Here is a 24,733-nt window from a genome sequence, read left to right on the forward strand (position 1 = left end):
ATTGAGCTGCAAATAACGTGTGCAGTTTGGAATCAGTTTTTTTATTTACTGAGTGCTGCTGGCACCCAAACTGGATAGGCAAGAGAGGGTCTACGCTGAGAGGAGCACACAAGCTTCCAATAAGGGGAAGAATGGCCAAAAAATACTCAGCTGCCTTTTTCCTCTTTGCTTCTCAGCCTTCGTGATTGAAATAGTGTGTACAAGGTGCTCTCTTTAACAAGTAGTTTCTGTAAGGTAAATACTGTTGTTCACTGGTAAGGTGAGGGAGCTGAGAGTTTTGAGGAACCCGTAGCCCCTGAAAGTGGTGGGAGAAGAGGAGTCCGACCGGTGGTCTGCAAGGGCGTTTGACAGCAAGGGCATCCTGCCTGAGGTACTCACCTGGTCTTTGGTTTCTGGTGGGAATGCAGGGCTTGTTGACCTTTCATTTCGGGGAGTTCCCACCTTACACTCTAAGCGCCTGGAACCCTTCCATAGCCTCAGTTAGGAATGGTTGCCTTCATAGGCAAGTTTGTAAATACAGGTCCTAACCAGCATTGTACTTTTTTTCTTCAAAGAACAAGTAAAAAGTGCTGAGGCTGCACATGGAATTTGAAAAAGAGGGTTTTAATCTGATGTAAAATGTCCCGGTGGAATTTGGCTTGAAAACCTCCAAATTTGGACCTCATTTGTAGCAAAACCAAACATTACTCAGGAAAGATAGTAGTTCTTGGTACAAATGAATCCAGCTCTTTAGCTGGTTACAGTTTGCCATTTATTCCTATTTATTGTGGATTTTTTCCCAATCCAGAGTACACCAGTGAAATTTATGTGGTTATAGTGCTTTCTGTACTAATTCTGCAAAGGTAGTTAAGCTTTTCTTTTTGAGCATTATGTTGATGGCATCAGGAAGTCCAAATGAGGAAGCAGATCAGAGTTTTTAAAACATCAGATTAGAGTAATCACAATGTAAACATGTAATATACTGGAAAAATCAAATAGCTTTCCAGTCTGATGGATTTTTCTTGCTGATTGCGTTAACCCTTCTTCCAAACATAGGTGGGATAGCCTCATGCCTGTCTTGGTAATATTCTTCTATGATTTTGCATGATCAATTACTCGTTAACTTTCTTACTCTGAAGCCAGTAATTTGTGATGTTACTCCTTTAAAGGCTGTCTTTGATTTCTTTTTCCAAGAGCAGTTGGCACTTTTTTTGATACTGTCTTTTCAGGTAATACATTTTTGTAAAAGAGAGCTGGAAAAATCTTGCTGGTTTCCCATTTATCACTTGCACTGTAGTTGCCAGGAAATTAGATGGGTACTATGGGCCTGTATAATGCTTGAATTTTTTCCTCAGCTTTCTGTTGTATGATGTAGTCTCATATTTAAATACTAAAGAGAGGAAAATAGTTTCAAGCTTTTTAACATCACCTTCCTCTTCACTGGAAAGAGAAAGGGAAAAATCTTCTGCATGCATAGAAGTGAATAGAGAATTTTCAGCACACCAAGTTCAATTTTTCTAATGTTTGCTTTTTAATCCTTGGTGAATGCCTGATTCAGAGTTTAGTGATGGGGAAAAACTTCAATGCATGTTATTAAAGGTAAATTATATTTCTGTTGCTGGGAAGGAGGTATCCAGTAGCTTGTTAAAAACTGGTGTTTCGTCTGCCACGTAGATTTGGTTGGTTTGTTTAATAGAGCACTTAAGTGAATTTTTATGCATTGGGATTTTCTCCAATGTTGAAGATGATTTTGTTCGATTGGATTTTTAAACATTTGAAAATTGGAATTAGAAAAGCAGCATTGTTTAGGGTCCTGGCTAGGATTTTAAAAAGAGGAACAACTCATAGTGTTCCTTATTAAATTTAATTAATTGCTACTCGTGGGCAATATGGCTGAGTTATTGTTGCAGTGAGACCAATAACTTAGAAAATTTGGAATTCTGTATGTTCAGACCTCAGTTAAAGCTTTTGCCTAAGAGTAGTTTGATTATTTAATTTTTTAAAAAAGTGTTTTTCTTTATTTCAAAAGGGTATTGAAGAGCATCTCACGGATTTTTAAATGCTTTTGGTTTTTCCATGGCTAAATCTTTGGTAAGAACTTAGTCAGGTTTATTGGCAGTTAAAAAAATTTACTATTTGGTACCTGCTTAATGGTGAGATACATGCCATTAATTTGATATCGGTCTGTTTTCTGTTGCACAGATGTTCACATTACAAAATCATTATTGTCTGCCAGTAATCAGTGCTCCTAGTGGAAAAGCCAGTATAGGAGTGGGGAACTAAATGGGTGTCTGAAGCCTCGTCTTATCCTAGAGATAGTCTTTCCAAATGAGCAATAAAGGGGACTGCGTGAGGAAACAGATCTTTGGTGTATCTGAGATGCCTGTTCTACAGCTAAAGGGAATACTTCAGCCTGACCGTTCATTCGCTCAGCACCAAGCCTTTATGCATTCAATGATTATTTTTAATGAATAGCACAGGGAGTTAAATCCTTATGACTTAGTTATTTCTCAAGTGAACTGAAAATCTGTTTCCATAGTGAACGTGAACTAGAAATTTGTGATAGGAGTTTGAAGTAATGTAGTTGTGCAAACCTGTATTATGGTCAGTTGAAATCTGACCGAAGTTTTTAGAAAGATTTGCATTTGATGATGAGAAAATAAAGCTAAGGAGTTTGTTCTGACCTTTGGCTGAAAATTGAAATGAATATACGCAGTGGCTACCCTAAGTGTTAATGTATGTGAGTATGCACATTCTTTTTTACAAGTGAAACTTGGAAAAATGTATAAAACGGAAGATTTACTGATCTCTTCAAGCTCTGTCCTCATTGTGTAAGGCATAATACTCTTGGGTTTACTTGCAAGATGGTGAAATGAATATGGCTCCCCCAGGTAAAATTCTGGTCAGAGTGAAGTTATTAGCAAAATTCCCATTGAATGAGGCGGGGACACAATTTAGCTGAAACACAGGACACTTGAAATCCAGTGCAAGGTTAAAAAATAATCCAGAAACGTAACTCATATTTGAAAAAGTATGTGTGTTTCTCATAAACTTAATATTCTTATCAGAATAAAATATTTAAATTTTTCTTCAAACTAAGGAATCTCTTCAGGCAATATTACTGAGTTAAATCAGAATGAGTTTGTTTATAGAAACTGGTTGTTCACAGTGTTCATAAAAACAATTGGAAACGCACTAATAGGCACCGCTTCAGTTTGAGAACCTCTCTGTGTCCATTTACGTTTCCTTTGACAGGATGAAAATAGGTCTTTGACACAACGTATAAAAGTGTTAGCCCTAAATAGATGAGAGATGTTTGTATTATTCCCATTCAGGCAACCAAATTTTGAAAAACAAGAGCCTTTCTTGTATTTAGTTTCAAAGTGACTCGGCAACATACCTTTTTGTCTTTAATTTGTGCTGTATGGTGACTTGGAAAAAAACTTTTACAACCAAGGTGGAGATGCTGTCTTTGTTGTTTTCTTGTTCTGATGAAGGGAGAGCTGTCAGCCTTCATACTGTGTATAAAGACGGTTGTTGAGAAACACAACCCAACCCATCAGTAAGACTGCAGCACTGAAAGAAATCCTTTACAGCTTGTTCCTAAGCTCTCGACTTAACCCCTCCCTGGGGCAGACCGCAAGCCCTGCGGTCAGTTTGCCCTGGAGAGGCAGGGAGGAGTAGCCTGCCTGTCGGACCTCTGCAGTCTCCGCTACTGAGAGACGTGCTTCCAGCCTGGGGGATCATTATTCCTCAGGAGGATGGAGCGATGGGCAAGGCTGTGCCCAGCTGGGATTGAATAACTAGTATAGTTGTGACACGTGCTTGGGAAAGGGGAAAGGAGCTACTTTCCCAGAAGTGGTCCCACAGGTACCTGGGCCGAACCTGCAGAGAGGCCTGTGTGTGCCCGTGAAGAGGAGTGAAGGGAGCAAACCATTTTGCACTCCGCAAGCGCTAGAGCCAGAGGTGAGAGGGGGCTCTGACTCCCTGACCCTGTTGCAGAGTGGAAAGCTGCTGCTGGGGCAGGGGGAGAAAGTCCTCCTCTATTTTGCCTCTATATTTTAGCCCCAATGAAAGACTAAAAACAATTTCTCATCCCAGAAGGAGAAACAAGAGAGGCTGTTGCTGTCTGGGTCAGTTCTCTCATATTTTAATGAGAGATTTTGTGTTTTTAATAGCCAAACTTCATTTCTCCCTGCTATGTGGAAGGAGCAGGCTCTGTCTCAGCAGAGAGGAAAATGAGGCAGCTTGATCAGCAAATAAGGATAGAAAGTAATCCTCATTACAGTTATTTCTGCTGTTCGCTGTTTGGGGAAGTAGCTCTTACTGGGGATTGTCCTGTAGTTTTTTGATAAAAAGCATTTTCCTTGGTAGTATTTTAGCAATTGTCTGTTACAAACCATTTTGCCTTGGTTCTTTCTCTCCTTTCCTGCCTTACTTTCATCTCTGCTACTCATTTCTTTCATAATTTATCTAAACAGCTTTCCACAAACCCTGAGAGATCATACCCTTCAAAGCCAAATTGTATTTCTTAACTCTCGTACTCCTCCTAGAGAGCTGTCAGAAGGTGGTTTTACATTTGAAGAGAAGATAGCTTGTTTCACCTCAGCAAGTATTTTTAGTTAATCATTTTTCCTCTAGGTGATTTCAGATGGTCTCTACTGGATCTTTAGTAACATACACGGTAGTATGTTTTATTTCAAGTTATTTGTAGTTTTGCTGTAATTTGGAGATAGCCAGAGGCTGTACCTCCTCTAAGAAAAATATTTTCATCTTCCTTAACATGAAGGAACTTGCTCCGTTAACTGCATTTGACTTAATGTTGTGAGCTTGAACACTATCCTGAAAGCTGTTAATCAGCCCGCTGGTTTAAAACAACAAGGGTGTAATGCACCAGTACAAGTTGGGGGCTAAACTACTGGGAAGTGGCTCTGTTGAGAAGGACCTGGGAGTGCTGGTGGATAACAAGCTGACCCTGAGCCAGCACTGTGCCCTTGGGACCAAGAAGGCCAACAATATCCTGGGATGCATTAAAAGGAGTGTGGCCAGCAGGTTGAGGGAGGTTATCCTCCCCCTCTGCTCTGCCCTGGTGAGACTACATTTGGAGTACTGTGTCCAGTTTTGGGCCCCCCAGTTTAAGAAGGACACAGAAGTGCTTGAGCAAGTCCAGCGGAGAGCTACCAAGATGATCAGGGGGCTGGAGCATCTCCCTTATGAGGAAAGGCTGAGAGTCTTGGGTTTGTTCAGCCTGGAGAAGAGAAGGCTGTGGGGGGATCTTATCAATACCTATAAATATCTAAAGGGTGGGTGTCGGGATGATGGGACTAGGCTCTTTTCAATAGTGCTCAATGACAGGACAAGGGGCAACGGGCACAAGTTGGAACACAGGAAGTTCCAGCTAAACATGAGGAAAAACTTCTTTCCTGTGAGGGTGCCAGAGCAGTGGCACAGGCTGCCCAGGGAGGCTGTGGAGTCTCCTTCCCTGGAGACATTTGAAACTCACCTGGACACGTTCCTGTGCCCCCTGCTCTGGGTGTCCCTGCTCAAGCAGGGGGGTTGGACAAGATGATCTCCAGAGGTCCCTTCCAACCCCTACCATTCTGTGATAATTCACAAGTCAAATTTTGGTGGTAGTATTAGGTAGTTAGCAGCTGGGTTTCATAGACTCCGCTATTGTATCTGTGGTTATGACCTTCCTGGTTGATAAAATAATTTGTTTGAGATTCTTTGGTTTTTATTCTTCACATTCACTGAGAATTGCTTAGTTATGAACTCTAAAGGCCTGATCAATCAGTTTGTTAAAAATATGCATAATAAGGTAGTGAGGAATATTTTTTCTGTGTGCTAAAATTTATTTTTGGCCTTGTGTTAGGAGCAAAGAAGGCTAGCAAGGCAACTTTTGCATTTCAGCATCTTCCTAATTCCTCTTTCTGGCAGATCATAGAAGTATAAGAAATACTTTAGCCCATGTCCCAGTAGCACGGCTTTTTCTGGGTCTGGCTGGAGCTGGTAGTGCAGTATAAGACAGAAAATGTGGGTGACTGGTTTTCGTCAGTAACACAGGCACACCTGTTCCTCAGGTGAAGCTCCATTTGCAATAGCAGAGCTCTCTGTGGCTGACCTCGTGCAAAGACAGAGAAGTATTTGCCATTTCTTTTGGCGAGCTGTAGAGGATCCTGTTTTCCTCGTGGTTTCTAAATAGGCTAAATTCTCATGTTGTAATTTTTACATTTGTTGCCTTTTGTTGGTGGAATCTGCAGTAATTTTGTTGTCGTGCTGACACCATGGGATCATGACAACATACATGTCTGTCCTTGCCTTAAAAGCAGGCAGAAACTGTCAAGCATAGTTTTTTTTTTCCTACTCCTGTACTGTGAGGGTGGAAGGTGCAGTACCTGCAAAATTTGGTTCATAACTGTGGTATTCTTGGTGATGGCTATTGGAAGTGCTCTAAGAATACTCCTGAAGTTGTTTACAAGTCTCATCTGAGATGTTCGTCCTCAGGAGCAAAGAACTACCCTCTCACCACATTAAATTAGCTTTTAAAATTCTTTTGCGTAACCTCATAATACATTACGTTAGTGTTACAATACGTTAGCATTGCTCCTTGTATGTTCTTTCTTCTGAGAAATGTCTTTGGGAATGCCTCGTCCTCTGAGATTTGGAGGTCTTCTCAATGTCCAACTGACAGGAACAGACTTTCAAACTCAGAGGTTTTAAATCTTTCACATACATGTTTTACACAAACAAGGAAATGCATCAGATTTAATTGTAAACAGCTCGTGGACTCTTTGTGTGTGTGGATGGGTCGTGCATGTTCATGTAAGAATAATGTCATGGTAACTACCTAGCTTACTATTTAAGCTAGCTTACTATTTAAGATTTTATGGCCATATTCTTGGCATTCATTTTCTGTATTATTAATGAAAGTTTTGGCTGTTAGCGGAAATATTTCATGTAGAAGTTTTCCATGGAAGCTGTGCTAAACTTCATGCTTCTAAAAGTGAGAAGCGAATGTGTGTGAACTATGCACAAACTGTAAAACAAATGTGTGTAATCTAGCTACTGCTCTTTATTAAATATTTGCTCTTGTATGATTGTTTTCAGCTGCTTATCACTTCACGTCTTTAACTTTTGGACTGAAGTTTTCCATGTTGGCTGCCTGCATTCGGGTATGTTTTGTTTTAGCCAAAATGGCTCCATGGTTTCCAATAATGGGATTAATAAAAAGCATATTTTGCATTTGTGGAAAAGAAATAATCTGGCAAACTTCTCTTGAGAAGCTTATTTAGAAAATGGGCAGAGATTTGGGGTTTACTTCTAAACTTTCCATTGCTACCAGTAAATACTAGTAAAACATTGCTTGTGTCACCAAGTGTACCCACATCGAAGTGATGCAATGAAGAACTCCGTTAAAAACTCCTGAGGAGGTGCCTGGTTCTCCTGTCAGAGCAGGGTCTGAACAGAGGTATTAACCAGCATCAAGGCAATATGTGGAGGACAAGGAGGAAAAGAGTATCAGACATGCGTATTTCATTTCTGAAGGCGTTTTTATCCTGGGCTGTGAGGAAAAACATAAGTTCTGTAAAATAAATGCTGAGATGGGGAGTCTTGGTCAGACAAAGTGAATGTGAACAGGTTTCAGCTTCTGGGCTGCTGGGCTCCAGGAACAGCAGGACTTGGGTTGTCTTGAATTCTGCTGCAGAACCTGACAGTTTGATTAGCTTAATTCATGTTCCCAAATAGACTAGGGACAACATGATCATTTTGAGGAACCTGATTCGAAAATCTTAATAGTGTTCTCTGTACTGTGTCTTCAAGAGAGTAATCAGCGAGAGAAATGTTTCACCATGCTTTTATCAACATGAGGCTTATCTGACTGCAGTGTTTGTGGGTATCAGAGCCCAGGGAGAAATTTTGCAAATCTTGTCAGGCTCAGAGTAGAAAGACCACCTTTTTAGCTTCTGTTTATATTTCATGATTGCGTGTACATTGGTTTTAGTTGCCTTTTTTAGAAGTTAGTGATGTGTTAATTTTGTGAAATCAACAAACTGCTTTCTCTTGAGCGTGCAAGGATCTGGGTAGAAATACATTTTTTGCATTTTTGTATCTCTAAAACGGATCTTAGTGAGATTTTCTAGCTATATTGTATGGGGTTTTTACACTTAAAAATGAGTTAATATTCTGGAGTCTAAATGGAGAATATTAATTCCACATAGCCATGTTTAAGCAATCATTTATTTGCTTAGGTAGTTGGTTTTTAGAACTAATGGAGTAAATAAATTCTGTTCAAATAAGTTCTATGAACAAATATAAGCTTAAATAATGCTTTTCGCCATTTAAAAAAATGTTATTTGTCTTTAATGGACCAGCAAACACGCATGTGCTTCCAGTCCCTTCTTGTACCCCTTCTGGGAAAAACCCAGCATGGTTAATGAATTGGGATGCGGAACAATTTATATACTTTTAAGAAAAGAAACACATGGAAAAGTGCTGCCAGTCAGTATTTGTTAACAAAGTGAAGCATGACTGCAAAAACACTTTGTGTTCTTGATTTGCTTGAAATAGTTTGTTTACAAATTTAGCCCCAGATCTGACAGTTGGGCATCCTACATGAATGCACCAGAAATGTGCAGCGTCACACTTCATGAAAATGCAGGTAAAAGCATGGCAGTGTTGCTTCTGAGATGCTGTAGCCATCATGTGAGGGTCTGACCAGGTGCCTCACGCTGTGTTATGGGTTGTGCTCCATATCTGGGTGGATATTTTTGGGGCAGGCTCCAGAAATACCAGGTCTCCACTGATGATACCCCTGTGGATCCTTTCTGCTGTGAGCTGGATGGAGTTTGGCGAGGGACCGGTTCTTACCGGCATTTGCCACCTGGGCGTTGGTGCCCAGGGAAGGCTCTCTAGTACAGCTAGCTCCACCAGCCATCCCAGTTATGGACCTTTATACTGATACAGCTGTGTTAGCACTTTTTCTGGCACAGAGATTTTGTTAGAGAAGAGGGAGAGGATCACATGCTAAGGGATGTTACAGTGCTCGTGAAAGGTGCTGGCATCAGCATGGCCTCCACTGCCTGTCTGTATTTCAACATGTCTGTCTTCAAACTTCTCAAGTAACTGAATGCAGATCATGTTCAGCATTAGGTATTGGATAAAGATTGATGTAAGCTGTAAAGTATTTAAGTAGACAGAGCAGGGTATGAAGCACTGGAGTTTGTTTAAAAGCTCACCCAGGAGATTAAAAGCTCCCTTGTTTGCTGGCCAACACTTCCAGGATTTCCTTAATTTCTAGTAGCACTATCCAGACTTCAGAGGCCCCTGACTTTAGCAAGAGAAAGAGGAGCATAGTCAAGCGTATGATGCCTGATGGCTTCAGAGAAGAATTTTTCAGCAGTGTTATTAATAATGGGCTGTTAAAGCCCTATGGGAAATGCAATAACAGCAGTCCTGTGAAAGAGACCCCAAGAACCACCATCACCTTTGTCTTGGCATAAGGAATTTCTTTTTTGGGAAAAAACCAAACTTGACTGCAATAAGCTGACGCAGGCAGTGCAGTAATAATTATAAACTTTATAAAGTAAAGTGTTTCTTATTAATGTGCTGTAAAGCACTCCAGAGATTCTCAGTTCTTAAATTAAGCTATAAAAGATAATAGAAGAGCTTATAAAGTTTCTGCACAGTGAATGATTTCATGGCAGTGGCTTTGTTTGTTTTAATGATGTGGGCAGAGGGCATTTGCCCGACATCTTCAACATTATGAAAGGGAAGAAATAGGTGCAGCAGTTATATTTTACAGTTTCAGTGGCATAATATGGGTATGCATTTTTTTGCAGCCATATCATGGTGTACTTTGTAGATTGTAAGTAAGTTTCGAAGTTAAAAACTTCAATAAGGAAACAGATTTGGCAGTTTACTGCTGCTGTGATTCAGCTGGTTGCAGAAATAAATACATTTGTATAGTAGTTGAGGGCTGTGACTTTTTAGGGGCATCCATAATCTGAACATACTTATCTGTGGACAGAACAACTTTTATAAGTGGTGGTGTTTTGCTGACAAGCTCATCCAAGGAGTCAAGAAATGGGTGGAAATAGAGACCAAGTGACCTTCCTCCCTCTCAGATGACTTTTTTGCCTTCCCAAAACCAAGTATAAGCAAATATTTTTTGACTGTGCTGTGGCCGAAGGACACCTTGCACTGTCTCCACCCGGCTGCCCAGCCTTAACTCCCAGGTGCATGCTTTTCTAAAGGTGGGGGCTTAATAGAGAAGTAGTGAATTTTTCATCCAGCTAACTGGAATAACAGAGAAAAGCCTGAATTTTAAAAGCTAGATTTGAGGTACCACTCATATATTTTAGTCTGAATGCTTCATGTTTACTTCCTGATACTTTCATAGGTCTCCTCCTTTGCCTCCCTTGCATTCACTTTCATGATAAAATTGACTTATTAATCTCAGCAAAACTATGTGGAGGAGGGCTGCATTGTATTGTTGTGAGGTGAATTTTATTAGTGTAAATTAGTTGTCTCTTTAAGCAGAAAAATGTCTGCATTAATGCCATGAAGTGCTCTAAAAGAGCATACATTGCAGGCATGGTTTGTGTACGGGGCTGTGTACAAAGACATATACGTGCAAGTGTGTACACAAATACACAGACAATTTTCAGAGACACGTTGCCTGTATAGCTCTTAACAATGGTGAGAAGTTATTGCATGTTGCTGCCCTATAAAGAGGCTGCAAGAAAGCTCTTTTCTGAGTTGGGAGAACTTCATTCATTAAGGGGTAGAAAATAACCTTTTTTCTCTTTTTCCTGAAGTCGCCACTTACCAGACTGTTCATGGGCTTTGAACAGAAAGATTTTTCAGACTCAAAAAATATTTATGGTGTCACTTGCTTTTTTAATTGAGCAGATCTGTCTGTTTTTTTTGAAGGAAGGATTAAAATAAAATGAGGAAACTAGATCTCTTTCTCCCTTGTAGGGGTGAAGGTTTATTCCAGCTGTGAGCACTACTAACTTCCCTATAGAATGCTCATGTATTGCCCAATTGCTTTTGTGTGTTTCAATTAAAATTTGGCATTGTCAGTTCAGATTTGTTTTAAGTGCAGTTTGATGGTTTAGATTATGCAGCTGAGTAACGGAAGGCAAAGCATATGTGTGCAAAAAAGGCATTTAGTTGGAAACCAGAGTTGAACTGCCTTCAGTTTTTGCCAATGCTGCTTTTAAGTTTGTGCTATTTTAATAGTTCCCCAAAGTGATAGTGTTACCAGAAGAAAATAGCCCTCTCAGCTGGCATTTTTGGTGTTAGCTTCTGGCCACAAGGTAAATTTGGTCTGGTTATTTGATAAAAATCCAAAGAGTTCTCTCTGCAAGTGCATATTTGATTATTTTTTGCTCGTCTGTTCTGTATGTTTTTAATAAAAAGGCCTAGAGCCTTTTTGAACTCCAAAATAAGTGTAGAGCTTCAGTCTTGCCATGAAGTCTCAATGGATAGAAAATGGGTTCTATCTTGATGTATTTTCATGTATATACATGATGTAACAGGAGTAAAACCTTTGATATTTTGTTGATAATTGAGCTTTAAAGTTGTGAAGATATACGTGCTTGAAAAGGGCCCATTACAAATCCGTAATGTGTACTGAATTAACATGCCATGGTTGGTTTGTTTGGTTTTGGTTTTGTCATCATGCTAGGGAACAGATTTCATACACTACTTGGGCTTGGTTTTCCTGCATATTATTTAAAAATGAAGAACACCAACAAACCCAAACCCACAAGTGTTAAGCTTAGAAGTGGTGAAAAAAGTCAGAAAAATGCCGAGGTGTATTGGGATTAGTCTTGCTAGCTTATGCATATACTGGGTAGCAACTTACTCCTTCCAAAAAATTGGGCTCTGAAGAGAGTAATTCTTCCATTTGCCATAGGAAGATAGACCTGTTTGCAGTTCCTCTGGCTGTTGTTGGCACAGCGACAGTAGCCCTTACTGTTTGTCTGCTGTTCTAGAAGATAGGAGGGCAGGGCAGCGGCCCCCCCGGGGCACGGGGTATATATGCCTTTGAGCTGGGTCATGCCTGCGCACCCATTGCCGGGTGGGAGACTCCAGTTGTGGGTTCTGGGATGGCCGTCCTCCCTCAGAAAGGTTCTCTGACACCTTTGTGTTCCCTTAGGTCAGCAGTGCGCAGAAATATTGCATACCCTTACAGAACGTGAGTGCTATTTGCAGGATCAGCATACAGCCCCACAGATTTTGTGTTTAAAAAGAATGCAAAGCATAGATATTTAGCCTGATGGTAATTAACTTGAACAGTGTACCGAAGTATTTGGCACATTTTAAAGTGTTTTAAAATCAAGGTTTCAGTTTGTTTCTGAGAAATTTTGTAGTTAACCCAGTTTCAGCTCTTGATGCATGAGTGACTGGGTAACATATGATGAACTATGTTATATAAGATGCTCAAATTGTTGATCCAAAATTCTAGCTATTTAACTCTTCCGGGATCTTAGTGTTTCTTGTTTTATTTTTGTCCTGTTTTCTCTTTTCAGTATTTGAAGTGTTGATACGAAGCCCTTTTCTGCCAGTGCTGTTAGCGGAACAAACTTATGTACATCCATATGCCAGTTCCGTGGGCATGGGAATGGGTTGCACTGTCAGGAGCTTTTAACTACATGGTATAGATTAATACAGGTGGGATTTTTCCCGCTTTCTCCTCTGTTTCCTCTAAATAGGTTTGTGTCTTGCAGCAGGTTATAGTGGAATAAGAATCATCAGCATCATTGGTTCCAGCTGCCCCCTCAACAGAAAAACTGTTTTGTTTGGATGAGCTTTGCTGACTCTTGAATATTTTGAGAGGAAGACAGTCTCTCCCCTTCCGTGCGTCTTTCCCACCCAGATGTTTTATTCTTTATTGTGCTTTATTAATAAGTCCAATGCTTGCTTGACTGTAGGGCTGCAAGGCAGAAAGCAGATGCTTCTATTAGAAAACATTCCATGATATTGGAAGCTTAATTATCAAAGGCACAAAGTCAGACTCCCATTGCATTTTCCACTTGTTTAAAAAGAAAGAAAAAAAGCCAAAAGTATTATTTCTTTTTGTGGTAAGACTGACTGTAGGTTAACAGCTGGGAAATACAAACTCCATGGCTGAACAAGGAAGATAATAATTGTTCATCTGCCGAGATCATTGTTGTCTTCTAATACGAGATGGCAGTGTTTCTGCTTGTAACTGTGAAGCTTTAATTACACTTCATAATTATTTATAAATTACATCTGTGCAGGCCCTTCCTATAGGAATCTTTGAGTGTTGGCAAAGGGTTGCGGGGCGGGGGGGGGGCACAGAGCGGTGGAAAGATTGGCAGGTAAGCCTGGCTGGTAAGCCTGGATTGAAAGACCACACATGTAATCTTACGGGTATGTGAAAGTAAACGTTTTGGGTTTGTACTTAAAAGGACAACATGAATCACAAAGCAAGGCCAGGGAAGTCAGATTTCCCTGAATGCATGGATAGTACAGGAAGAGAACGGGTAAATGGGATGTTTGCTCAGGGGAAACAAAACAGCCCAATTTTCCTTGGTAAAAATACCAGGTTTTGAGTTCTTTGGTCAAAAGCCTCAGAGTGTTTTTTTCTCCCTAGCTATTTAAGAAGGTGCTGTCAGTGTTGCATTGCTAACATGCTGCTTCAGTTATGTGCAGTTACATGCCTCACTTGTGTCCGGGCACTGTATATGAGCATAGCAAGAATGGTTTTAAAACATGACAAGGGTATATTAAAATATATCTGTTATTAAAAAATGTTGGTAGAAAATAGATAGGGCACTAGATTAGAAACCCAAAAACATGGTGTTCTTGGTGAGTTGTTTGGTTTTGCCAATTGGGATTAGAAGTGCTTCCTGAATTAGAGCTGAAGTGAGGGAGTTGAAATTCTTTTCTAATATCTGTGCTAAACAAGAACTTCTCAACTAGGAGAATTTCACAGATACAACTGATAACAGCATTACTTCCCATGCCTTTATGCAGTTTGTTTATGAAAAAGCTGTCCTTCAAGGACAAGAAAAAATAGCCTCTCTGCTTGTCTGTGTTGAGTAATGAGGGATTTGAGAGAATGGACTGTGTAGTTCTCTGGAAAATGAGATTTAGCTGATCACCTCAGGATGCTGCTTCCTGGCTGTGTTCTCCCCTTGAATTTTGTGAGTTGTTTTGTGAATTGTTTTCCAACAGATTTTTTGAAGGAGGCCGGGCTTAAAGGAGAGTATGTATTGTTAGTATTGCCTGGAAAAGAATCACTGGCCTCTTACTTAGTTAAAAGGGTTTCTTTGCCATGATTTTAAAATGCTAATAGAGTTGTTTTGGATTTGCAGAATGATCTACTCACCCAAGAACAAAATCGAATTAATCAAAATGCTGCTTTAGCTTTTTCTCTCTGATCTATTTTACCAGTAACACCTCTGTTCCCTAAGCATTTTATAGCTCTCCACAGGTAGAAGTTTAGTAACGGGATCGGAAGCCTAGAGAGATCAGGTAACACACCCAAAAACCCCAAAGGCCAATCTCCCAAGTCCAAGAAAAACACAAGTGATGCTAAACAATTATTTTGTTTTTTTTCTCATTTCCAGGTTGAAAGTTGGGGCAAAGTTGTAGCTAGTTGTAACTAAGAATTGCTGTGACAATTACTTATGCCCTGTTGACTGTGGGACTTAGAAGTACACACATCTAAATGCTGAAGGAGCACTTTCTTCAGCATTTTCTAGATTATTTAGTAATAAAGCAGAGTTCATTTTCCTTGGCCTGGCATGGGCAAAACCACCATAGACTCAGGTGAAATTTTTGCTTGGACATGGATTCTGATGCAGGCTCCATATCAATCTGGTTGCTGTCTAGTGTCATTCAGAGGATAAAATTCAAGTAGGTGCTCTGCAAAGCAGAACATCTGGAGGCCATGTTAGGGCAACAGTTTGGGTCTCTGGATTGTTGCACTGAGTTCAGAGCTCAGTCATAGTATGATGATGGAGATACAGTTTAAACTTGCTTGTTTTGTTAGATACTGGGCGAAATGAAGACTTGGTATTAATGGAGGCAAGCAGGAGTTTGGATCTCTTGTTGCTTCATGTAGATTGTAGTTTAGTGTGAAAATCAAAACTGGTAGAATGTGGATTAGCAAACCTTAGGATTTAGCAAACCAGGATTTTTCAAACATCTAAAATCTGGTGCAGTTCTGTAGGAGAAATTTGAGGTATTTGTTATAACAAGGATCCTTTCTGGATACAGTCATAAATCTTTTTAAGTTTTCTATGGTACTAGAAGTAAAATGGTTTTGTGCAGCGCATGATCTATATAGGCAGTCTGAAAGAGCTGCAAACCTTCTTTAGGTCAGAAGAGGCATTCACACGTGACTGACTTTTTGCACCGACTGCAGCTGTATTGCAGAGTGCTGTTGTCTCCTTTGCTGCCCACAGTAGTGCTGGGAACACCCTGCAGCTGATGTGCCCAGTGCTGTCTAAGTTTGTTTTTAAACTGGGTTTTGTTTGTCTGGATAACATTCCATCTGCATTTCTTCATGCAGCACGCAGATGATATTGGCTACTGACACTGTAAATAAACCAGATGAATTCTTGTGGCATGGCTTGATTTGCAGGAAACTAGAACTAGTTTCGTGTAGTAATGTGTGTAAAATACTAGTGGGCTTTTCTCCTACGTTCCTTGCCCTCCTGAACAGCTGCTGCTCACAGCAGATGGACTTCTGTAGCACTGACTGATACAGCCTTCCAGAAAGTTATGAAATTCTTATCAGTCCTTCTTCAATTGATATGGTGGCACTTTATGCTAATTCAATTATATAGTTCATGTTTTATTCTTTAGCAGAAGAGGATTTTCTTCAGTCATGACCCAAGCGCAGAGGATGCTACATCCTTCTTGAGAGTGGCTGAACACCGTCACTTCCCAGTGCTGTATGTAGCAAACCCAAGTACTGCACAGATAGTAGTTTTATTCTCCAACAGCTTCTATGCCCCTTGAGTGGCTTTTCAGCACCAAGCTCGTTTTTCTTTACAGTTAGCACAGGTTCTCTTCTGCATTTTGCATTTGCCAAAATGAGCTTTGTGTTGTGCTTTTTCAGTCATACCAAGTGTTTTGACAGAAGTTGGAATAACGTTGGATAACTCCTGTTAATCTCTGAATTTTCAGATTCTCATATATATTTACTTCCATAGTCCCCAGTACTGTTCAGTGGGAGAAATGCACCATTCCACATCCATATGCTGCTTGAGATTTTCATGTGGGAGATACTGTCTTCTGCATTACCTTTCCAGAACAATTAGAGTGCAGACGCTTCTGCCTTCAGAAATGAAGTGCAACGTGACTATATCCACACAGTCTGAATGAAGTAGATATGTGTGTCTGTATCTTCATTGTGTGTATTAGGATTTTTGGCTGCTCTAACCAATTCAGTGGGAGAGGTTGGTTTCAGCTCTGCACCCTTTCCCTGGTGGGTACAATACTCTCACCCAAAAGGTGCTGTTGGTGGAGAGAGGAGGGATGCTGCTGAGTCTCCTAGGGGCGATGGGGATGGTTGACATAACTCATTAGCTGCAGGGAAGGCATGCTGGCCATTTGCTTCTCTTACGCAAGGTTTTTCAGTGGCGATGACATGACCCTGTCCTCCTAAACACTTAGATAAAGGAACTGGGAAGCTTGTGTTGGCTGGCAAAAAGCTAGGAAATGTGTGAGGCATGCTTGGAGAGCTTGTAAATAACATACAATGCTTTTGTCTGTCTGGTGGGTTCTTGAGATGAGGTGAAAGGAAGCCAGGAGAAACGTTTTGTTGAAACAGCAAAGAGTTGCTGTGGGAGAGGAGGAGGAGAGAAGCATCTGTGTCATCTTTTGCTCAGCTCCATGTTGATAATGTTCTTAACAACAGATGGGCAGTGGCCGTGTTGTGTTCTCCTAAGTTGTTTCCTCCCTGTTCGTGCACCCTACGTGGCACAGCGGAGTTAAAGCAGTAACTTCCCTGTCCTACTGCTGCTTATCTGGATGGCGGGGTTCTGCAGCTATGAGTCAGAACCACGGTTTTTCCAGTGGTGTGCAGGGATGCTATGTGGCCCTTGGAGTGCAGTTGGATGTTGGATGCTCAAAGTCTTGAGAGATGGCAGAATCCCCTGGGTTTCTGGCAACTGCTTGTTTGTCATAAAAGTCATGGGCACCAGTCAAAAAACTTGTGATCTTTTCTCCAACCTCCTCAATGTAATTTTTGCTTTTACCAGCCTTCTGCAAATTCAAGTACTGACCCTGTGTTGCTTTGGAAAAAGATTAATTAAGACTAGATTCTGTTCTTACTACCTTTTTGTTATTTTGGCAAATAAAATTCAGAGCTCAGGCGTTTCTCTTGACTGGTCAGGTTCGTAGAGCAGCATGATTAATGATTTCTCTTGACAACTTCTGGTAATTATAGTTTTATTAAGTCCAAAAATAAACAATGCAATCTTCTCATTTGCCCTGCATAACGTGGCTTGTATGGTTTCTCCCAATAATTATCTCATCCAAACCCAATAGCTTGTCACAGAGATCTTAGTAAACTTTTCCACTGGGGTTTTACTGCATTCTGTCAGCACAGCTATGAGAAAATGTGTGGCTCTTTAGTTTGTTTGTAGAGATAGAAAATAGAAGACCTAAATTAATTATTTCACTTAACAAGATTAATGGAAGGAAATGTGGCATGCTCCTTTGTGTTATCAGTTACTTATAGGATTTCTTCAAGTGAAATAATCCTTGCTGTCTGATTACTAGAGGCTATTCACTTTGGCATGAAGCTACTAAACAAACTGATTTTTATATCATTGCTTCAGTTTGTTGCTTCGCTCCAAAAAGATACAAACAAACAGGAGGAGGAGAAGACATGCTTGTACCGAAACATTCATGCTTCTTCTTTTAAACCGGGCCTTGTCTGTAGTGGGTTTTGCAGTGTGTGCTGGCATTAGCGTTGGGGATGCATCTTGCTTTCTAGAACATTTTTTTTAACAGATGATGCTTGATTTTGGCAACATGCCCCCTTCTCAAGACCCATTTCTTGCTTCAACTAATGCAGAAAGACCACACCTAGCTTTGGTTGTCCTCCCTTTGCCCCAGTTCAGGGAGTGTTGTAAAAAAAAAAGGAAGGAAAAAAGATTCTTGGACACTATTCCTAAACAAGCTGAAGAGTATCTGAAAGTATCTGTAGGACTATAAATATGTATAACATAACATACAAACTCATTTTTTATGTCACTAAAATGCCCCAAGAAAGTGAAATACAGCAGCTGTTTAAAAAGTCACAACTGACCTATACAAATATTGAAGATAGAAAGTGAAAACAAATGTTGTATATGTGTGTGTGAGAAAGATGTGATTAGATAAACATTTTAAACATCTGGTTTTCGGTTTGATTTGTGTATGGTCTCCTGTGAAAGTCGCCTTGAGTTTTTTAAGTGGTCTTTTGAGTTATGGAGCATAGTGTTTCCCAAGAACCAGGATTCACTTAGCACTGGTGCAGTGTTATCTTAGAAATTAGAGAAATTATGGATAGAAGTAAATAAAATAAGTGAGGATCACACAGTAAAACACAGGCCTTATCATCTGAAAAAAGAGTGGGTACAACTGGTAGATATTAATATCTAATTTAGAAGTCTCTATGAGAAGCAAAATCAAAGCCTGGAAAACTCTTGGTGAATCCAAAAGGGGGTGGAGAGGTGAGCTGTATGTGTGCACATATGCTTCACTTTAAACTGCTTTAGCAAACTTTAAAAGAGATTTTTACAAACACCATTTTATAAAAACAGAATGTTGGAAGTGTCTCTCCAGCCAGAAACATCTTAAATATATATGCAAGTCAGTGGTGCCCTAACCTGCAAGTATAGGCCTTACTTCAGTGAAGTGTTTAAGCATGTGGGTAGTTCAGTGCTTGTCCCAGCTTCAGTCACATTACTCTTTTCTTTGAATTTGGAGACACACTTAAATCTCCCATTAAGCTGGACTCATGCTGCCGGCTCAGCCAGCCTTGCTTCTGTCCTGTGTGTAGTCACAGAGTGGGGCGGTGCTCGTGGCAGTGGAGCTCCTGCCAAAGGTCTGCAGGGCAGGTTAGCTCAGGCTTCCTCTTTGACAATTCTTTCACCTGAAAGCTAGAAATTTAAGCAGCGAGTCTTCCTTTTATTAAGTTAAATTAAACTGGAGCTCACAAGCTGTTCAGTAACTTTCTCAAAAATGTAAACCTGTGGGCTTACTCTACAGATACTCCTGTTATGAAAATTGTTAAAATACCTTAGTGAAATGTTGTCCTTTGGGATGTCTTATGCCAAGGACTGTCACAGGAAACATTTCCCATGGCTGTGGCCCTTCTGACAACACATCCAGTGAGTTCCTAATGCCTGTGTGGGAACCAACAGCACATGGCCAGAGAAACAGACTGTATATAGTGAAAGGAAATGGAAAAAAGCCAAACGAAAAACCCAAGCTGCAGCATTTACATGTCAGCCGATGCTTTTGAGTGTTTCAAGACATTACAGAGATATCAGTCTTGGAAAAAAGGAGTTTTTCACTTCTTCTTTCAGTGCAAGTTCCTCCAGGCTTGGTTGCACAATATTTCATAAAACAGAGATATTATTGAAGGATTTAATGATACTCGCTGCCTACTTTTCTCTCTCAGATTCTTTTTTACAGTGGCCCTTTAATACTGCATCTTCAAATGTTTAGAAAAGAGGAATAGCAGGTTGACTAGCTAAATATACTATGAGAACATGTAACTCACATAAGGTGTTAAATAGTCAAAATATTATCTGTTTGTAGTTTTTTTGAGGTTTGGATGGCGGTGTCTCTCCCAGGACCAAATCTGAGAAAAGTGGAGAGGATGAAAACAAACGGATTTGATTTTTCTCTAGGTATTCAATTACATAAGCGCATAGTAGCCGAAAATCTTTATAACACAGTTATGTATTTATAAAACACAATGTTTTGCTTTGGTTTGCTTCTGAGACTCGTATAACACTGCAGTGGATGAATGAAAGCAGAAGTGGAAGCAGAGATCCTGTTGCAATTGGAAAGGAGGTAACAGATGGAGCAAAGAGAAAGTATCTAGTCTTTCTAGTCTACATTTTCTCTTTGCCATCTGATCAGTATAATGGGGCATGTTCCCACTGGGGTCTCTGCAGGTTATGAAAGACACAATAGTTACATCAAAGATCATCCCTTATTGTAGTTCTGTCAGTATTGTTTACTTTCCACTCTCTTTTTCAGGTACATCTTTTCACTTTTTGGTCCTTTAAGCAGGTTGGTTTAGCATTTCTGCACCTCTCTGGTATAAAAGGATAAACACATAGCTTCACTGGAGTTGGCTGAGCCACACCAAAATGCATCAGCAGAGGTCCCAACCCATTCTGTGTATGCAAACATGTCACACTGTTAGAAAACAAACAGAAACCTCTTCTCTTTAAACATCGGTTCAGTTTTAATGGAAAATTTCTGGATAATGTAAAGTACAATAGAAAGATTATAGCTCTACATGTGTCTAAAATTGTAATTTGCCGTTTTCCTTATTTGCTGCGGTATCAGCTGGGCTGCATTTTGGTCTTCACCAGGATGCATTCGAAATCATGAAAATGTGACTGATGAACGGGCCATTCATCGGTGCGAATGTGACTGACGAAAGGTCTGCCTGTTGAAAATACTCATTAAATAGCCTACTTAGCCATAAGTGTGAAGCATTTTGTAAGTACTGAACTTAGTTTTGAGTTGTGAAGAGGCCCAGCAAGCACTGAACACTGCACAGGCTTCCCCAGCAGCCTGCCAGCCACCTCCGAGTTTATCTGCCAAGGGAGAATAGTGCTTTTGCAGTAATAGAAAATGCTTGCTTAGGGCAATCAAGAGATATCAGTATCTTTCACTTGAGTCCTTAAGGAAGACTTAAACCTGATGCAGTGCACTACCGTTTAAATTTTAAGGTCTGAATGAACTCTGTAAGTGTTTCAGTGTCCAGTAATGTTGTTAAAATTACATCTTTCTATCGGAAGAAGCAGTGGTTGCTCAAAGTGCCTGCATTATAGAGTTTCTTCAGCACTGTTGGGTTCTTCAGACGAAGTGTTGAAGATGTGGAAAGTAATTCTTCTTTTACTAAAACGCTAATTTTCAAGAAAGTAAAGGTATTTTATTCTTTTAAGAATCAGAAGTTTATTATATCTAATACAAAGATGTAACAGTAAGATAATTCCTTGGATACTAAGGTATTAGCACACATCTCTTGAGCATCTCTAAGGTGGGGAGAGAAATTAAAATGCTGAAAATGGAAGGCATTGGAATTGTGGATTTATAAACCAAAATCAAAAGCTATAAGGCTGAAAATGTGAATGCAAATATGGACCTGCTTTTATAAATATATAAATATAAATATTCACATTTGCTGAAAATGTGAATGCAAATATGGACCTGCTTTTATAAATATAGAAGAAACTCAGGCCTCTAGAGAAAAAGCTTGAGAAATGAGTGCAGCATCCATCTGTAGTCATTATAGAATAGTTAGCACAATGTTAAGAGCCAAAAGAAATATGTGCTGCGATGTATGTATATTACACTTCGTCAGTTGTGTGTATTTTAGAATAAAATAACCTCATATGAAATGGTTATTAGTTGTACAGAGCACTTTGAAGAGCTGAAAAAGCATCTTGAGGACCTGACATTCAGGAACAATAGCATTTTAAACACTATTCTAAAATTTTTAATGCAGCTTTTTCTGATAGAAGAAACTACATGTAAATGCATTGTTTTAGGGTTTTTTCCTTAATTTCCACTTTCTCCTCTATTAAGTTGAGATGTTTGGGTAAGAAATGGGGAAAACATCTTAAATCTGTTCTGTAACCTTACTTGATTTGAATGCAAATTACTAGATTTGAATACAAGTAACTAATCAGTCAATCCTGTGCTGTGTTTTGAGACAAAAATGGGTGTTCTTCAGTAATCTGGTGTAACAAAATTGGAAAAAAAAAAAAAGCAGCAACATCATTAAGGTAGAAAACTCATCTTTGTTAGCAGCTGCCTTTCATTCAGTGTGTTCGGAGGCAAATTACATTCATCAGGTGTCAGACTCACTTGGTCTCAGTGACACACCTGAGAAGCGATCCTTTTTGTTCCCCAAGAGAGGGCCCTAATGAAGCCCTCGGGGGCTGAAGAGCAGAAGGTGCCCCGAGGAGCGTGAGAATCTTCTCTGCAGTTTTGGACTATCTGGGATATTAAGCTTTATCCTGCAGGGTACAAGCTAGTCTCTAGATCCTGCAGGTCAGGGTAGGGGTGAAGTGGAGCTGGGGAGCGGGTGGTGGGTTATTCACGCCTGCCCGCTGAGCACGGTCTTGCACTGTTCTGCAAAGCAGTGGGTACTGGGACTGACAGTGACACCAGCACCCTCTGATATGGTCTGCTCCAGGAGATGGACCGCAGGCCTGATCTAGTACTGCAAGCCCTGGCTAGACTCATTAGCTAAAATACATTAGTAGATCGTAAGATCTTCACAGATGTAGTTTCAGCCTGCCTCTGCCACCGAACAGGGAGATAGCCAGCCAAGTGTTATTATGTGAAGGAACAGGATGGCTGGGGAGTGAGCAGGTTTTGCTCCAAGTCTTCTTTTCTTTCTTCCATGTTTTTGAAAATAATCCTCTCTGTAAACATGTACCTGACTGCTGTTCACCTTCACCCCATAAAAGTAAATGTATTCTGGTTTTTAAAATAATATAATAAACTGTATGTGCAACAACTCTAGTTTTCAGTGAGCTGCAGATATCCATGCTATGCAGAAGGATCAGAATCTAGAAAAACTTAACCACCTTTCTCTTGTATAGCCTGTGGGTGTTTTTAACCTTACCGAATGTCTGAAGACATTGCAGTTGCGTCATCTGTGTTACAATTGAGATTTTAAATGGATAATCGACAGCAAGATATACAAAGGTTTTTAATCTCAGAAGACGTTAGAATGGCACATACAGTGTCGGCAGACAGCACTCTCTTTTCCTGCTCCAGAAAAGAAGGGAAGCAGCTATATGAAATGCTAATAATCTCACTGTGGTTTTGAATAGACTAGACTTGAGAGCCTTGAGTATTTTTCCTTTTCCCTTTTAACTGCAATTTTGTTATTGTATTGCTGCCCCCATCTCTGCTAAATATGGCTTTTGAAATGTAAATCATATCATGTTCTCAGAGATGCATATGACACCCTCAGCACTGTTCCTCTTTGCACTTCAAAGAGCTGTGTGGTCACACTTTGCATCTCAGCAAAATCGCAATATTTGCCTTCTGAAGATCTCCTTTAATGTGTACAATCAGTCCCTGATAATGTGTTTTGGGTTTTTGTTCCCTGGAGTCTGTTAATTTTAGTGTTGCTACAGGTCATCGGGAAACATAATCTCTTCTTTTTTAATTTCTCAGTGAGCGTGCCTGAGGGGAGAGGAACGCAAGAGAGGAGAGACAATTGAACATCACCATTGGCTGAGACCTGAAAAAATGGTGCTGGATGAACAGAGGATTAGAACTTAATTGTAAAAGGAAAATAAAGTCCTGGCAGGTGATTTGCTTCATTTCCACATTCATCATGGCCCAAATCCTGTGGCTGGCTGGTTGATGGGACTGTCCAACGCTTCCTACTTAGGTTCAGTGCAGATCCCCTCTGCCTACAGATCGAGAGACCTGGGATCATCATCTTGGATGGTGCCAAATACAGGAATGGAAAGAGAAATGGACTCTGATGAGCTAAGATGGAAGTGACTTGACAGCTCCAAGCTCTGCAGTTGTCTCCAGTAAGGACAGGTTAAGACGGGAATCTCAAGCTTCACTGGGAGAGCAGTATGCAGGAAGCTGGTTTTCAGGCCACAAATGCTTTCACAGGTAAGGACTTCAGTTCTAGTTCAGCTCATAATTTTGGGACAGTTTAGAAAATAAATTGAATACGTCCTGGCTGTCGCTAGCATCTTGTAGTACTTTTGGTTTAAATAATATTTTAAAACAGTTCACTTGAGGAACAGTTCAACACTTGTATTAACAATGAGTAACACAGTTATCCGTATTTCAGGCCCTCTGGAATGGATGGCCACAAGCCTTAGGGAAGGTGTATCTCAGCCTTCCTCATTGAAGTACTCATTAACAGCTTAATAATGAGAGGCCTCCTGGCTCAGTGTAAAATGTAGTCTATGCTGTTCTTGTGCTCAACATGGGAGTTTGGTGAGGGCACAGGATGGACATGGTTCGTATCAGGAGGCTACCCAAAAACATGTCAACCTTGAGCTTCACCTCGTCAGCCAGAGCACATCTCTGGGCAGAACTTGCCCAGGTGCCTTGCACTCCCTCCTGCCCTGTGCCACTGCAGTCCTGCAGTGCTTGAACTGGCAAACCAGGAGGGTTTAAATGGTAGCTGTTTCACCTGAGTCCAGTGTATTTCCATGTAGATTCATTGAAAAGAATGTAATGAGAAAGAGGATGCCAAGGTGGTGTGTCTCTCTGAGGAAAGCTCCCTCTAGTGTAAAGTCCACTGGAATTCATTCAGTGCTTTCCCTGTCTGGACTGGTTTCTGATTTGAGAGGTGGGAGAAGGAAACAGGGATCAGATGATCCTGCTGCTTTGTTTCCACATCTGCCAGCCAGCTGAGACCCTGCAGGAACTGTGTAGAAAATCAACTGGATATTCCTCTTGCTTTAGTAGGTCTAGATAATGGATTAGTACCACAATGGAGGTTAGTGATGTGCAAGATGTTTATTTTTGCAATTTA

At 40.4% G+C, this 24,733-nt stretch overlaps 1 protein-coding gene across 5 annotated transcripts in view; it reads left to right on the forward strand.

Moving 5' to 3' along the window:
* The window catches only part of LDLRAD4 (low density lipoprotein receptor class A domain containing 4), a 298,222-nt gene that overhangs the window by 82,359 nt on the left and 191,130 nt on the right, over positions 1-24,733 (forward strand). For 2 of the 5 annotated variants that reach the window (XM_064443065.1, XM_064443061.1), the window contains exons 3-4: positions 7,087-7,151; positions 23,401-23,856. In XM_064443065.1, coding sequence (XP_064299135.1) covers positions 23,817-23,856 — 40 coding nt within the window. In that variant the 5' untranslated portion in view covers positions 7,087-7,151; positions 23,401-23,816. The remainder of the gene's footprint in view (positions 1-7,086; positions 7,152-23,400; positions 23,857-24,733) is intronic. The other 3 variants (XM_064443062.1, XM_064443064.1, XM_064443063.1) reach the window with 2 other exon arrangements.

The sequence above is a fragment of the Phalacrocorax carbo genome, chromosome 2 (assembly GCF_963921805.1).
Source record: "Phalacrocorax carbo chromosome 2, bPhaCar2.1, whole genome shotgun sequence".
NCBI classification, from domain to species: domain Eukaryota; kingdom Metazoa; phylum Chordata; class Aves; order Suliformes; family Phalacrocoracidae; genus Phalacrocorax; species Phalacrocorax carbo.